Below are 15,306 nucleotides of genomic sequence, written 5' to 3' on the forward strand. Positions count from 1 at the left end.
TGGCTGATGGAAGGAGGTTTGCACTCAAAATCTCACGATACATGACCTCATTCATTCTTTCATCTACACAGATCAGTCGTCCTGGTCCCTTTGCAGAGAAACAGCCGCAAAGCTTGATGTTGCCACCCCCATACTTCACAATAGGTGTTGTGTTCTTTGGATGCAATTCAGCATTCTGTCTCCTCCAAACACGACGAGTTTTGTTTCTACCAAACAGTTCTACTTTGCTTTCATCAGACCATATGACATTCTTCCAATACTCTACTGGATAATCCAAATGCTCTCTAGAAAACTTCAGATGGGCTCGGACATGTACTGGCTTAAGCAGGGGGACACGTCTGGCACTGCAGGATCTGAGTCCCTGGCGGCGTAGTGTGTTACTGATGGTAGTTACTGATGGTAGCCTTTGTTACGGTGGTCTCAGCTCTATACAGGTCATTCACTAGGTCCCCCCGTGTGGTTCTGGGATTTTCGCTCACCGTTCTTGTGATCATTTTGACCCCACGGGGTTAGATCTTGCATGGAGCCCCAGATTGAGGGAGATTATCAGTGGTCTTGTATGTCTTCCATTTTCTTATTATTGCTCCCACAGTTGATTTGATCACACCAAGCTGCTTTCCTATTGCAGATTCAGTCTTCCCAGCCTGGTGCAGGGCTACAATTTTGTTTCTGGTGTCCTTCGACAGCTTTTGGGTCTTTACCATAGTGGAGTTTGGAGTGTGACTGTTTGAGGTTGTGGACAGGTGTCTTTTATACTGATGACAAGTTCAAACAGGTGCCATTACTACAGGTAATGAGTGGAAGACAGAGGAGCCTCTTAAAGAAGAAGTTACAGTTCTGTGAGCGACAGTAATTTTGCATGTTTTTAGGTGACCAAATACTTATTTTCCACCATAATTTGCAAAATAAATCTTGTCAAATCAGACAAGGTGATTTTCTGGATTTGTTTTCTCATTTTGACTCTCATAGTTGTGATCTACCTATGATGTCAATTACAGGCCTGTTGTGAATCCGCTTTTTGGGCTCCCCTGGTGGTTGCTGGTGGTACTGGTGACTTGTGTGTGCTTTGCTGTCTCAGTTCACCTGCTCCCATCAGTGTTTGGGAGTTTCCTATTTAGCCTTGCTCTCCAGTCATTTCCTTGCCGGTCATCATTGTAACCAGAGCCTTCGGTTGCATGTTCCTGCTACTAGTCTGCTGATCAGCTAAGTGGACTTTGTCCTTTTGTTTTGTATCTTTTGTCCAGTTTGCAGTTTTTGTTATTCTCTGTAGCTGGAAGCTCTTGCGGGCTGAAATTGCCACTCCTGTGTCATGAGTTGACACAGGAGTCTTAAAGTAATTTCAGGATGGTTTTTTGAAAGGGTTTTCAGTTGACCGTGAAGTCCTCTTTTGTATCCTTCTGCTATCTAGTAAGTGGACCTCTCTTTGCTAAATCTACTTTCATACTGTGTATGTCTTTTCCTCTTAACTCACTGTTATTACATGTGGGGGGCTGCTATCATCTTTTGGGGTATTTCCCTAGAGGTAAGCCAGGTCTGTTCCTTCCTCTACCAGGCGTAGTTAGTCCTCCGGCTGGCGCGTGGCATTTAGGAAGTCGTAGGTATGCTCCCTGGCTACTATTAGTTGTGTGGTAGATTTAGCTCACGGTCAGCTCGAGATTCCATCACCCAGAGCTCGTCCGTTATTTTTGTGTTCTGATGTTTCCTTGCCATTGGGAATCATGACACAGGCCTCTCTCATCTTTTTAAGTGGGAGAACTTGCACAATTGGTGGCTGACTAAATACCTTTTCCCCCACTGTATCTGATGATGGCTTATCCCTGGGAGGGCAAAAAGATTAACAGTCCAAAATGAGACATGCCGGATCGATATCTCTCCCAACAATAAATTGTCCAGGGCTCCCATACATATTGGAATGTCGGTCAAACCTGTTGATATCGGTGGGTTTAGTTGACATCATTCTACTGTGCATGGGGGGTTTAAAAAGCCATTATATGATTCATCAGTGAGGTTGTACTAGATAAAGATTCTGAAAACACTGAGGGGTTCGTTTATGAACTTGCTAACGCCAGAAATTGAGTCAACTTCTAACCTTCAGTAGAGATTTACCAGTCTCTTATTCCAGATCTGCTAGTAGATCGCTCTTTATAAATTGGGCCATTTCTGCGGTATACTTTTTAAAAAAATATATGCCTTTAAAGTAACATATGGATTATGCAAATGTTGAATTATATGTAATCCTTGTGTCAATGGAAAATAAATCACAAAATACGTTTAGAAAATGCTTAATATTTGTCTTCTAAATGCCAAGCAATAAGATCTATAGTTGGTGTCACTGCTTCTTTAAAGGTATGAGGACAGACCTGGGTTTTGGAATCGGCATTTTGCATACATTTATTCTGTATATATTAAAAGTACAAAGTAAAGCATATTCACAGGACAAAACCAGCAACGGGCGGCTTCCAGATACAAAAAGCAGCTCGTGGGAAATGATTCAAGAAATGAAAATATCCACAAAAAGAAAATCACAAACATGACAGAAAGTGATTTAGTGTTAGTGAAGTGTATTTTTCAGTAAAGCGTGGCAGAAAATATATAAACCATTGCACATTTCAACCAAGTACATCAAAAGCCAGAGCCGGGTAGTCCACTCAGTTAACAAGTGTTTCACTCTTGCACAGATAGGCTAAAATATCACTTTTATAAGCTCTTTTCTCGTTATAATCACTTATATATATATTTATATAATCTTTTAATCTATTTCTTACTTTTACCTTAATAGACGCATCCTCCCTCTCCTACTGTGTGTCATCATCTAAGAATGGTTGTCTGATACGCAAATAAGCCTGATGAAAGGAAACAAATGACTGGAAAGCCCAAAGTTTATCAACTAAATTGTATCGTGTTGTGTCTCTATTTCTCCAATCCCTGTGGAGATTTCAACTCTGTCTAACGAATGGCTAAAATCTGGAGCAAAACTGGAACATAGGGGTTTGGTACTGGAAAATTTAGGGGGAGGCAGCCATTTATATTTATGACTCGCAGTGCTTTTACCTAAAAGTGCAAAGTCTTTGCTACTAAAAGAAAAGGCAGAAAATAAGCATTTCTTTGTATATTTCTCCTTGGACGAACGCACCCTAAACACATCAACATACAGACTAGACACAGCTTAGAAATTAAAATTGCGTGCACAAGACTGCTGCAGTTTATCCTGTCTTACAGCTTACACTTTAGAGACCGCAGTGGTCAAAGGTATTGTGTCCTTTCTCAGTCAAACAAGAGATATATCAGGTGCTGCCTCTTTTCTTTGTCTTCTTTCTCGCTTTTTTCATTTTATGTTCATACATATAACATGATGTCCTGGGCAAACAATACGTGCAGAAGTGTTCCAAACGTTAAAAGAACAAAAACAAATGGTAAAAATGAAACCATGGAAGCATAAAACGTTTCTCTGTGTGTTTAATCTGCATAGCTGACCCTTGTGGCTTTGGAGAGACTTACACCTGCAACTGTATGCAGTTTTCTCCAAATCCATTCGAGTTTTACCAAGTCCTTCTATAGACTTGATGGTAGAAATAGATTTTATTTTGTGTCTTCTTGTCACTCAGTGATACAAAAAGAACTGGATTTGGAGGCATTCAAAAATCCAACTTAAAAAAAGAGCAAGGAAAAAAAGAGATGATTGGATTATTTACAAGCAGCTCATTCTGGCATCTTTAGAAAGGGCAGCGGTGGCTGTGCCGCCATCTATAAGGTAAACCGCTGTGCTCGATTTTGAGTGGCTGAAAGATTCACTGCCCCCATTGTTGTTGACTTCACAGTCCTGGCGTTCGGTGGGGATGACCCATGTAGAAGGACGCCACCTTTTAAGGGAGTAGGGTGTCTTCACTCTCTTCTTGATCTTCTCCCCTGAGCCAGCCCGACTGTCAGATAATGTCTCACCTGCATATAAAAAAAATAATTCAGTCTAGTAAATAGATGTAAGCAAATAACTATACTTGTTTCATACAAATAAAAGTAGCATTTTTAGGTTGGCAGTCAGTTTAGAAAGAATTGATGAGACTTAAAGGGAATCTGTCAGCAGTTTTTGCCATGTAATCTGACAGCAGCATGAGGTAGGGACATAGATCCTGATTCCAGCGATGTATCACTTAGTTTACTGGGTATAGCAGTTGTGACAAAATCACATTTTATCCTGGTGCAGATCTAGCAGAGCTGATTAGTGGTTGGTGTGTGCTGGGACTAGGAGGCACGAGACCAGCTTGGCCTCTAGTGATACTCTCCTGCTGAAAAAACACTGAAACCGCAACATGTAGTCTAGTAAGCAACACATCACTGGAATCAGGGTATCTGCCCCTACATCATGCTGCTTTCAGACTATATAGCAAAAACCTGCTGACATATTCCTTTTAAAAAGTTTTTTAATTTTCGTTTCATAAAGCAACGGTACACATGAAAATAAGCAACTTTGGAATATACAGTAGCTGAAAGAAATTTGCTTCTTTTCCCTCCTGGACTGATCTTTTGCTTTCAATTCATGGGTAAAATCTGTCAATTTAATATTTTGTGAAGACAATTTTCACATTAATGGGATAGAAGATGAAAATGTATGATTTTTTTATTCTATGGAGGAGCTAGGGCAGACACAGACATTCTGCTGCAAGTTCTCCTGAAACAGTTACAGTTCTCCATAGAACTATGAGCACCAACAGCCATCTCCTATCTCAGTAATAGGACAATCTGTATTCACTGAAGACAGGTTTTAGCCTTGAATTGAGAAGTTTGAGAATAAAATATCAGTCCAGGAGTAGAAAGAAGTGAGATATTTATAAGATATTTTACAAAGTTTAATAAATTCACATATTTTATTGATTTTAAAAAATGTAAATGACAGCTATTCTTTAAAGGACTTGTCAATCAACATATTTTGATGACCTATCCATCAATCAATACCTGAGTTAATAAGAGAAAGCTACAAGTCACCTTTAAAGGGGAACTCTTACATTGTTGGTATAAAAGGACCTTTCAAGGGGTTATTGAGTCAAAATATTTTGATATGTCAATATTACATACAAACATACATACATACGGTACATACATAAGAAGAATGTAGTAGTGAAATCTCTAATCTCAGGCCACCACTGATCTTCAGGATATGTGCTCTATAGCTCTATAGACAGCTCAAACACCTCAAAAACAGCATGACGCAAACATTTATATCACTGAAAAGGTGACACAACTTTCTAAGCATCTGAGGCCCATACATGTCAGTAAAGTGCACTTATATTATTGGATCAGATTTCCAATACATCTATTTGCAGCAACAAACTGGTTTGAGTTCCTATAACATATCAGAAGATCATCTGGACTGGATTTAGCTCACATGTACAGCATACAATATCCAATGTAGTTTATCATAGGGAACACAGCTTCGTTTACTAAGGATAGGTCATCAGTGAAATAGTGGTGGACATCCTCTTTAAGGGGGTGCATACAATGGCCAATTTTGTGGTGTTAGATGACTGCTGATCAGTAAATATTTACAGATTGGGGGTTGTTTTATAGACCGCTTACACATGCATACCGCGCTTCATATATGCACTGAGCAATCTGTGATAGGTCACAGGCACCAACCACAAACTTAGTTACAGCTTAGCTGACGGAAACCCACCTATAATGTCACAAACTCTTACACAGTGGAAGCCCACTTCTGCTGTCAGCAGGATTTCGCCTCCAACACTACTTAAATGCACATGTAGCTCTTTCAAAGACAAGTCCAGCAATACCTCTGCATGGCCAGTCCATTCCTCCATTATTGAGAAATCAGCATTTGATATGCAAATGAGGCTGAAGGGCTATGGTAGATCTGAAGCCTCTGTCACTCCAGCTCTATTCCCGCCCAGCGCTGCCTCCTCCCGCCTGACTGATGGCTCTTTTGACTGAAGTCACACAGCATAGAGACTACCAGTTATCGCATTGAAGCGCTCGCTCACAATAATCCAGCAGTGTAAATGCACCATAGAGCGGACATCAGTAAGTCTAAAGTAAAGGGCTACTGTAATTTTCTACTCTGTTCCATATTGAAATTAATGTGCAAGTGTTGAAACATCAACATAACAGAAGGGTCAGCATTAAACACATACACCTGATAAATACGTTCTACTTCTGTAATCTAAATGGATATTCTACATGATGTCCCATATTAAGACTATAGACTGTAATACACTGCAGACTTTGCTAGCTGTTGGGATCACAGTAACCCAAAATTTCCCCTGGCTAGTTCAACTTTATTTTTAGATCTCTACTGCTGCAAATAAAAGCAATTGTGTTTGTGAAGCCCTGATTCTAAACCCTTTTACCATATTAAGCATTGTTATTGGATCCACTGTGTTTACAAGCAGAAATAATTAAAATAACTCTCTGGTTGCAGAAATATTAACATACCCATTGCTGCCAGACAGGAGCCTTCAGCAGAGCCCAGAGGAAGGGACGGATCTCCGACTGACCCTAGATTGTGAAATAATCATGGACCCCAAAGGTCCCTCAGAGGACAACGCTATTGTAAGCCAATAACTTGCCACTATGGTCTGTTTGTTGTGGACTGATTTACAAATAACCTATTTCATGTTATTGATAACATGTTCTGCATGTGGAATACAAAGTTGACAATGCAATTAATATTAGACATGGGTGCTCAGAGGCATTTCTTCTGGTGGTCCATGCACAATAGCGTTTATTATGTGACTGCAGTGCCCACAACAAAGGGTAATTCCCATCTACACAGATGGATATTGCCAGACAGTGCTTCTAAACACAAGCACAATTGCAATTTGCTGCTTATAAAAATTTGCAGCCTTTCTTCAGATATTAATATTTTTCTTTTGTTTTATAGCTCCTTGCCAAGGGGACCGAGCACCGCTGCTGTCTAGCTTGTAAGCACTACACTGAAACTGGCTGGAATTAGGAAGTAACAGCACACTAATGATCCTGGCCAGCTTCAAAACAGTGCTTACAAGCTCAATAGAAAAGAGCTTGTAAGCACTGCACATGTTCTGTTTTTTAGGAGCGGTGGTCTGTCTCCTAAGCAACAAGCAGTTCACAAAGGGGAAAAAAGTGTTAATATCTCAAGAAATATTGACATTTTTAATGAACAGTATATTGCAAAATGGCTTGTATTTAAAAGCACTATCCAACAATACAAAACTTATGAAGATGGGAATAAGCCTTTAACTTTGACAAAGTGCTGATTTGAAGAGTGGAAATACAAGGGTCACCGATACATTGAAAATAAAATATAATAATATACATGGAAGAATGATTAGCATTTCTATAAAACATATTTGTTTTATATATGTATCACTGTGATTCTTCATTTAATAAAGAAATGAAAATACCACAAATGTATACAAATATATATTTAAAATGAAAAAAGAAAAAGGAAAAGAGAAGGACCGCACAACCAGCTGGTTCTATCACCCAATAAGGCTGAATGTGGCTCAGATATCATGAAGCAAAATTGGATATCGGGTGCTCACGTATAAAACAGTCCAGATCAACGCTTACAAGTGAATAGAAGAAAGGCGGGCACTCACCATCCAAATAAAATTCCAAACTTTATTCTGACAACATGTCTGAAACAGGACAGGCAGAGAAACGGGCTTCCAAAGACGCCGGCCGTTTCGCGCTGTTGCGCTTCCACGGGTCTTTCCGTGGAAGCGCAACAGCGCGAAACGGCCGTCGTCTTTGGAAGCCCGTTTTTCCCTGCCTGTCCTGTTTCAGACATGTTGTCAGAATAAAGTTTGGAATTTTATTTGGATGGTGAGTGCCCGCCTTTCTTCTATTCACTTGTAAATATATATTTACATTACTGGCACAGTGGCTCAGTGGTTAGAACTGCAGCCTTGCAGCACTGGAGTCCTGGGTTCAAATCCAACTAAGGACAACATCTGCAAGGAGTTTATATGTTCTCCCCGTGTTTGCGTGGGTGTTCTCCGGTTTCCTCCCACATTCCAAAGACATACTGATAGGGAATTTAGATTGTGAGCCCCATTGGGACAGCAAAGATAATGTGTGCAAACTGTAAAGCGCTGAGGAATATGTTAGAGCTATATAAAAAATAAAGATTATTATTACTATAATCTATGGCGCTCTATACTCCTATTATAAAACATGACACTTACTCTGCGTGCTGCAGTTATCCATAATACTGGTGGTGGACAAGTCTAGAGAGTTTGGTCTCTGTGCTCTTCTTGTATGTCGCTGCCTGGATTCTACAGCTGCAGCCTGTGTTCCTGGGTCTTGTACAACACACTGGCTGCTGTTATTATTATTATTGGAGTTCACACGGCTTTCTGAAGGGCGATCCCTTCGTTCTACTAGTCGGTCCAGCACAGACTCGTCTTGTCCAACCTGCTGCTCTCGTCTCAGTAACGGCTCATTCTCATCAGGGCTGGAGTTGATATTCAAACGGCTGTCCTCACCTCTAAACTGGCTCTGCAGCATGTCCTGGGCCCTTTGGGCCATTGAGTTTGTATTGGGTCCTAAGGTTGTATTAGAATTTGGGGCTATAGGACCTTGAGAGTTCACATAACCTGTCCTGCCCCCAATTGTTGTGGTGGTAACTGTCACAACATGAGGTTCTGCGGCACTCACTGTGTTCATTTTGGCTACTCCTGTCTCAACATGCTTCAAGTTAGATTTGTGTTTGCTGCCAAACTTGAGCCTGGACTCTTTACCAGAGGATTTAGTGTTAAGTGGTAGGGTAGTAGGTCTCTTGGGAAGGTTTTGCTGCTTAGGAAGAGGATAATGTTGTGCAGGGTGAACATCCTGAACTAAGCAAGCTTGGCCATTGCCTGTTTGTGAAAAGTCCTGTTGACCTGTAGACTCCACTGCCAGCTTAATCAGTGGATAGAACAAGTTGGAGCTTGTGCTACCCAGAGGATCAGACCCACTGAACTGTTTGAGGGAATGTTCCATAAGGTTCTCATCTGAACTTTCCTTCAGATTCTTATCTACCTCTTTTGGATCCAGCTTGTTGGTCTCTAAATCTTCCTCTGTTAACTGCAAACACACAGGAGTAGGACCGGTGGGTGGCATGCCATGGATGGCTTCATCTGAGTGCTGAACCTCAGAAATTGTAGTCATACCAGTGCTTGGCGTGAGTCCGGTGGTGTTGGTAGTGGTAGTGTTAGTTGACAAGCTGGTAACACTGGTCTCTGGGCTAGGAAGGCGAGCCTGAGCCTGCTGACGCTCATAATTAATGGAGTTTCGGTTCTTCTCACCAGAGGTAAGAGGAGTGCTGGACATTGAGGTCTCTGATGAGATGTTCTTCAATATACTGTCAGTATTGTGCACAGAGTCTTCAATGAAAGAAGATGATGAATAATCAGGGTACGGTCCAATCTTTGGGATTCGCCGACTTTGTGAAAGATTACTAGGATAAAACAAATAAAAAGACAATTTTTGTTAGGACAGATAGAATAAATGGGGAAAGCCCTCCAAAAAATAAAGTATAAAGTTATTGGATTTTATTGCCCCATGTGATTAATAACTTTGCACTCTATTTTTGGAGGGCTTCCACCACATGTTCTTTGCATTTATCAGGTTTGGTATTCACCTGGGAGGCCCAGCACCCAGACCTATATTTGCTACAAGCTAGTTCTGCTGTATTCTATTTTATTTGGTAAATAGATAGATAAATCCTAAATATGGGGGCAGACCTCCAAAGTCAGATGGTGTGAAAACGGGTTTTAATCAACCTATCACACCATCTGATTTCAGAGTGATACCCCCATTTTTTGGACTTGTATATAAGAGACTTTGGTGATAACCTTGGGGGCTTTGCACTCATTTTTGCATTGAATGGGCTGATATAAATTTTTAATCTCTAGATAAGATAGATAGATAGATAGATAATTTAATTTTGGTTATCCTTATCAGCTAGTATTTCTAGTGTTTAGCCATCATGATGTGTAATTGGTTAATGTATGTTATTTATTGCTTACTGCTTTCTATTATTACACATATACAGAAGAACAGACTGGTTTCCAATTGAAACATACATATGTTTTTTCATTACTATTGCCAGAGATTGTGGCGACACATTGTGACACAATCTACAATGTGTTTAATAGTTTACTGCCAAGAAAACATATCAATGTGGGTATTCCCATTTCATACAACAACTGGTAGCGCCCTTTACTTGTCTTCGGCTGAGTGACACCGTACGTACCGTTCATTCTGCACTGCTGTAGACGTCGGGTTAATGGTTGGGCTCACTGACTTGTTCCTCTCCCAGATCATCATAAGCTCAGCCATCCTCTCTTCTGCACATTGTGCTGTCAGACGGGCCTCCGCATCCTGATCCCAGCAATCATCGATTGTTTCCTTTAGTGATCTCACAGCCTGGGGAAAATAAAGCCAAAGAAAAAAAAGATTTAAAAAATCAAAGTTCTGTGACATACATGACCTTGAATGGAGAAGCTCCAAAGTACAATGCAAATAGCTGTCCGCACTGGTAGAAAAATTCTTATGGCATAATTCTATCAAGAATAGTAAAGTACCACATCTGATCTTTATGCAGTGCAAGTTACACCTTGCTACAATGATTACCAGCCAAAACACCTCATTTCCAACATGTCAGTCAATCAATGCAAATTATAGGTATTTAACAATTCCAGACTGCAGAATCGGGCTTCATAAGACAAGAAATCAAAGTGCAGACAAGTTTGTATTTGCTTTTAAAAGAGTAGAATGGCACTGCATTGTTTGACCTCAGGGTACATTTATATTGCCACATAATCTAGATCACTTTCCTGTGTATTTTAAAGTGGTGGCACCCAGACGGCAGGACTGGTGCTGACAATATGCTGGGTGTAGCAAGAACCAGAAAGACTACAAGGATTACAAAGTAACCAGAAAGCAGATCCTACTCTTTGTGTATTCACTTTTCTTAAACATATTAAGTATAATATGAGAATTAGTACATGCGGGGGTTCACGACATCTAACACAGGAAGACAATGACAAATATGAAAACAATGAAAAGAAAATAGCAGATATTTATTTTAGATTCATCATTATTGTAAACGAATCTCTTTATTGTTGGTGGAGAATAATAATATTTCACAACTATACAAAAAGATATCCTCAGCACATCCCATTTGCATACATTGATCTACAGTATCAAAGCAAAATTTTCTAAAGTTAACACAAGGATCTTAGTTATCGTTTTGATCAGAATGTATAAGCTCACTGCAATGTCACAGAAAACATCTCTTAGTTGGTCCCTAATCATTAAGGTGTAGGGCCATGCGGTGACCATTGCCATAAAAACACCATGCCAGCAGGGGGAGCAATCCAGGTGCATGCAGCACCAATGCAATAGACACAATAGACACCGCCGTCCAATCAGACGCCCACAGCTGACGTCAACATGCCAGTCACGAAAGGCGCATGGCTAGCATGTCAAAGTCAGAAAAGCATGCCATGTAGAACCATGACCTACTGGACCCATCTATTGGACGTTTGGGTGCAAGTCGCACAGGACTTTTCATCTATAGACAACAATGCAAGTCATATGTAACTTGTGATCTGTCTGTTATTTGGCTGGTTTTTGTTACTAGTTGGTAGATAGAAAGCCGCACACATTTGTTTGCTCAACTTCTTGTGACTTGCTATTGTGTGACCAATATTGCCAGGTGGCCCTAGCTTTGGGATTAGCTTTTGTGGTCAGTGAATTAATACTTATTTGGGTATTTGTTAGAGTGATATAAATGGGTGCGCTATGGTAAGCTATTTTAGAAGCAGGGTCTCCTATTCTGGTCTTGCACATGAGCCCTCTGTTTTCTATACCATTCCCTAAGTCACCATCATTAACTTATAGAAGACTTTTTTTTCCTACATGTGCCATAAAAATATAGGACTGATATGTAATGTATGCGGAAGAAGTGCTACTACTTACCGTAACCTATGAGGTCTCCAGTCTCATGCATGCAAGCTTTGCTGTCTTTATGTGGTTACACCTATACAGGGTTTTACTGCTTTATATGAATTTCAAGAGAAAACTACATCCAGCACTACACAGCAGTATAAAATGACTTCTTGCCCTTAAAATCACACAATTAACTAAGTATATAATGTACAATACAGTGTAACGCTTTAGTGCACCTCTATGTCACTCCTGAAAGTTGCACAAAAGAGTTATCCCCTGCCCACTATAGAATTATCGTCATGCTCCCACCATAGTGTATTGTACGGATGTCAATCAGTAAGTGTTGGGTTGGGTTGTATTTTCACATGAATAGGAGGATTACATTTCCAGGACTGCAAGTATGCTGCCTTGTTTCGAGAACAATTATATGACTTTAGAGTATTTACTGTGGGATTTTACATGATGGAGTCTCAGTGCTTGCTGCAATTATTTAGGAGACCAGACTCCTTTTGAGATCTAAAGTCTAAAGGGTAGATGTGTCACCCTGAAAAAATCTAATGCAAGCTGACTAGAGAATCTTTGGATGATATCTGAGGATGAGGCTAAGGGCCCCTTCACACTGGTCGATTCTGCTACGATTACGACGCATTTGCGTCATATTCGACATCGCAGTACGAGCTCGTAGCCAGCGGTCACACTCTACGATGTTAACGCTTTTTCTGACGTAGTTGCGATGTGAACGTCACGCGTCGCAATCGTACGCTACCCTTCACACCGCCATAGTCCTACGACTCCGAGCGTGACGTATTACCAGCATGGGCGTGCTAAAACGTCACGCCCAATCAGGAGACAGGTATGCGGAAGCCCAACCCACGTAGTCGCATTACGAGCTCGTATGACCGCCGTCACATACTACGATTTCGACCGCCACAGCGAGACATTTACGACGAAAGAAAGTTCTGCTCTTTCTTTCACATCGTACGATGCTGGGCTGCGTCGCAGATCGTAACGCCATGTCACACTTTGCAACCTCGGAACGAGGACGGATAAACGTCACAAATCGAACGCTCGTTCAGACTTTGATTGCACAGTGTGAAGGGGCCCTAAGATTTCTGCCATGGATTTGTAGTTTGACATACTGTGGATTTTTGCAAGCCTCATTCAATGAATAGGCAGTCATTTCTCCACCAAATCTGCCATTGTCCTGGCATGTATCTGAACATAAGCTAACACAAATCAAAAGAGTTAAACGGGTTGTCCAGACTTATGATTTTGATGACCTAAACTTAGGATCGGTCATCAGTCAGGTCGAGGGGGGTCTGACACCTGGCAACTCCACTGATCAGCTGTTTTGAGCTCAGGTGGTGGCTGGATGGAAACAGTGAACTTAGTTCAGCTCCTATTCACTTCAATAGACGTTGAGCTGCAGTACTCAGCAGCAGCCATTATAGGGTAAATAGTACCATGAGGCTCCGGCTTCATTCACCGTTTACATCCAGCTGCTGCTGGAGCTGAAAGCAGCCGATCAGTGGGGTTGCGGGGTGTCAGTCCCTAACCGACCTGATATTGATGACCGATCCTAAGGGCGCAGTCAGACGGTATAAATCGGACCGCAATGCTCAGATTGACTGCAGCTCTCCCAACACAAGCTTGACAACTACTAAAAAATATAACAAGCTGTCTGCTTGGGTTGGGAGAGCCGCCGGCCAGTCCGTACATTGTGGTCCGATTTATACCGCTGTCTCACTGCGCCTTTAGACTAAATCATCAATTTGATTAGCCTGGAAAGTCTCTTTAAGCTGATTATTCAGGATCATGATTTTTGGAATCTCCAAGATCCTGTGCTGCAAGTAAATCAAAGTATTACTATGCAGTTATTGAAATCAGTAGATGCCTGTGGTTCTCTAGAGCTTCACATTGCTCCTAAGTAGTAACTGAGTTCGAAATCTCATGCAGTTGTTTAAAATACCATAATTAGCTCATAAAACAGTTGTAGGACAAGTAAAGATCAGTGTAGAAAGGAAGCAGCTAATTACAGGATGCCGTGCTGAGTGATTTCTTCAGTGTTTTCTGACTTAGCTCAGAAGCTGATGGAGCTTCCGACCACCTCATAGCCCAATGCAAACTTCACCTACATTGTATACATTGAAGCATGCATTCAGATTAGCAGCTTACCAGGCTGTTCTCCTTCCATGCCTCTGGAAACTTTGGTCTTTGCTTTTCTCTGGACACTAATACTTGCATGTCTTCAAATGAAGGGTGGTTCCCTGCTTCTGTCTGAAATGCCATCTGATACTCGGGCACAGATTCACCTGTACATAGATCACTGCGTCAGTCATGGAGTGCAGTAGAAAGCATTGTTGTTTCACAATAACATATAAACAACTGATACATTCACTATTTCACGCTGGGACCCACACTGGGCGTTGTGGTGACCACTCATCCCTGACTATGGTTGTGTCCATAGAATAGTAATTGCCTGTAAATCGGTAGTACAAGTAATCCGTTAAGGTACCTTCACACTACACGACTTTGCAACGATAACGATAGCGATCCGTGACGTTGCAGCGTCCTGGATAGCGATATCGTTGTGTTTGACACGCAGCAGCGATCAGGATCCTGCTGTGATATCGCTGGTCGTTGCTGAAAGTTCAGAACTTTATTTGGTCGTCAGATCGGCGTGTATCGTCGTGTTTGACACCAAAAGCAACGATGCCAGCAATGTTTTACAATGGTAACCAGGGTAAATATCGGGTTACTAAGCGCAGGGCCGCGCTTAGTAACCCGATATTTACCCTGGTTACCATTGTAAAAGTAAAAAAAACAAACAGTACATACTCACCTTCTGCTGTCTGTCACACGTCCCCCGCCGTCTGCTTCCCTCACTGACTGTGAGCGCCGGCCGTAAAGTAAAAGCAGAGCACAGCGGTGACGTCACCGCTGTGCCCTGCTTTCCGGCCGGCGCTCACAGTCAGTGCGGGAAGCAGACGGCTAGGGACCTGACGGACACCGGAATGTGAGTATGTACTGTTTGTTTTTTTTTACATTTACGACGGTAACCAGGGTAAACATCGGGTTACTAAGCGCGGCCCTGCGCTTAGTAACCCGATGTTTACCCTGGTTACAAGCGAACGCATCGCTGGATCGGTGTCACACACACCGATCCAGCGATGACAGCGGGAGATCCAGCGACGAAAGAAAGTTCCAAACGATCTGCTACGACGTACGATTCTCAGCAGGATCCCTGATCGCTGCTGCGTGTCAGACACTGCGATATCGTATGGATATCGCTGGAACGTCACGGATCGTACCGTCGTAGCGACCAAAGTGCCACTGTGAGACGGTACCCTAACATTCGTTGGATCTTGCTGACTAATG

General features: G+C 41.7%; 1 protein-coding gene across 2 annotated transcripts in view; it reads right to left on the bottom strand.

Moving 5' to 3' along the window:
• Window positions 1-2,365: 2,365 nt before the first annotated feature.
• BMPR2 (bone morphogenetic protein receptor type 2) overlaps window positions 2,366-15,306 on the bottom strand; it is a 217,613-nt gene continuing 204,672 nt past the window's right edge. For both annotated transcript variants that reach the window (XM_077272082.1, XM_077272083.1), the window contains 4 exons: window positions 14,104-14,240; window positions 10,229-10,401; window positions 8,178-9,430; window positions 2,366-3,939 (listed from right to left, as the gene is read on the bottom strand). In XM_077272082.1, the coding sequence (XP_077128197.1) occupies window positions 3,689-3,939; window positions 8,178-9,430; window positions 10,229-10,401; window positions 14,104-14,240 (1,814 nt within the window). In that variant the 3' untranslated portion in view covers window positions 2,366-3,688. The remainder of the gene's footprint in view (window positions 3,940-8,177; window positions 9,431-10,228; window positions 10,402-14,103; window positions 14,241-15,306) is intronic.

The sequence above is a fragment of the Ranitomeya variabilis genome, chromosome 7, assembly GCF_051348905.1.
Source record: "Ranitomeya variabilis isolate aRanVar5 chromosome 7, aRanVar5.hap1, whole genome shotgun sequence".
NCBI classification, from domain to species: Eukaryota; Metazoa; Chordata; class Amphibia; order Anura; family Dendrobatidae; genus Ranitomeya; species Ranitomeya variabilis.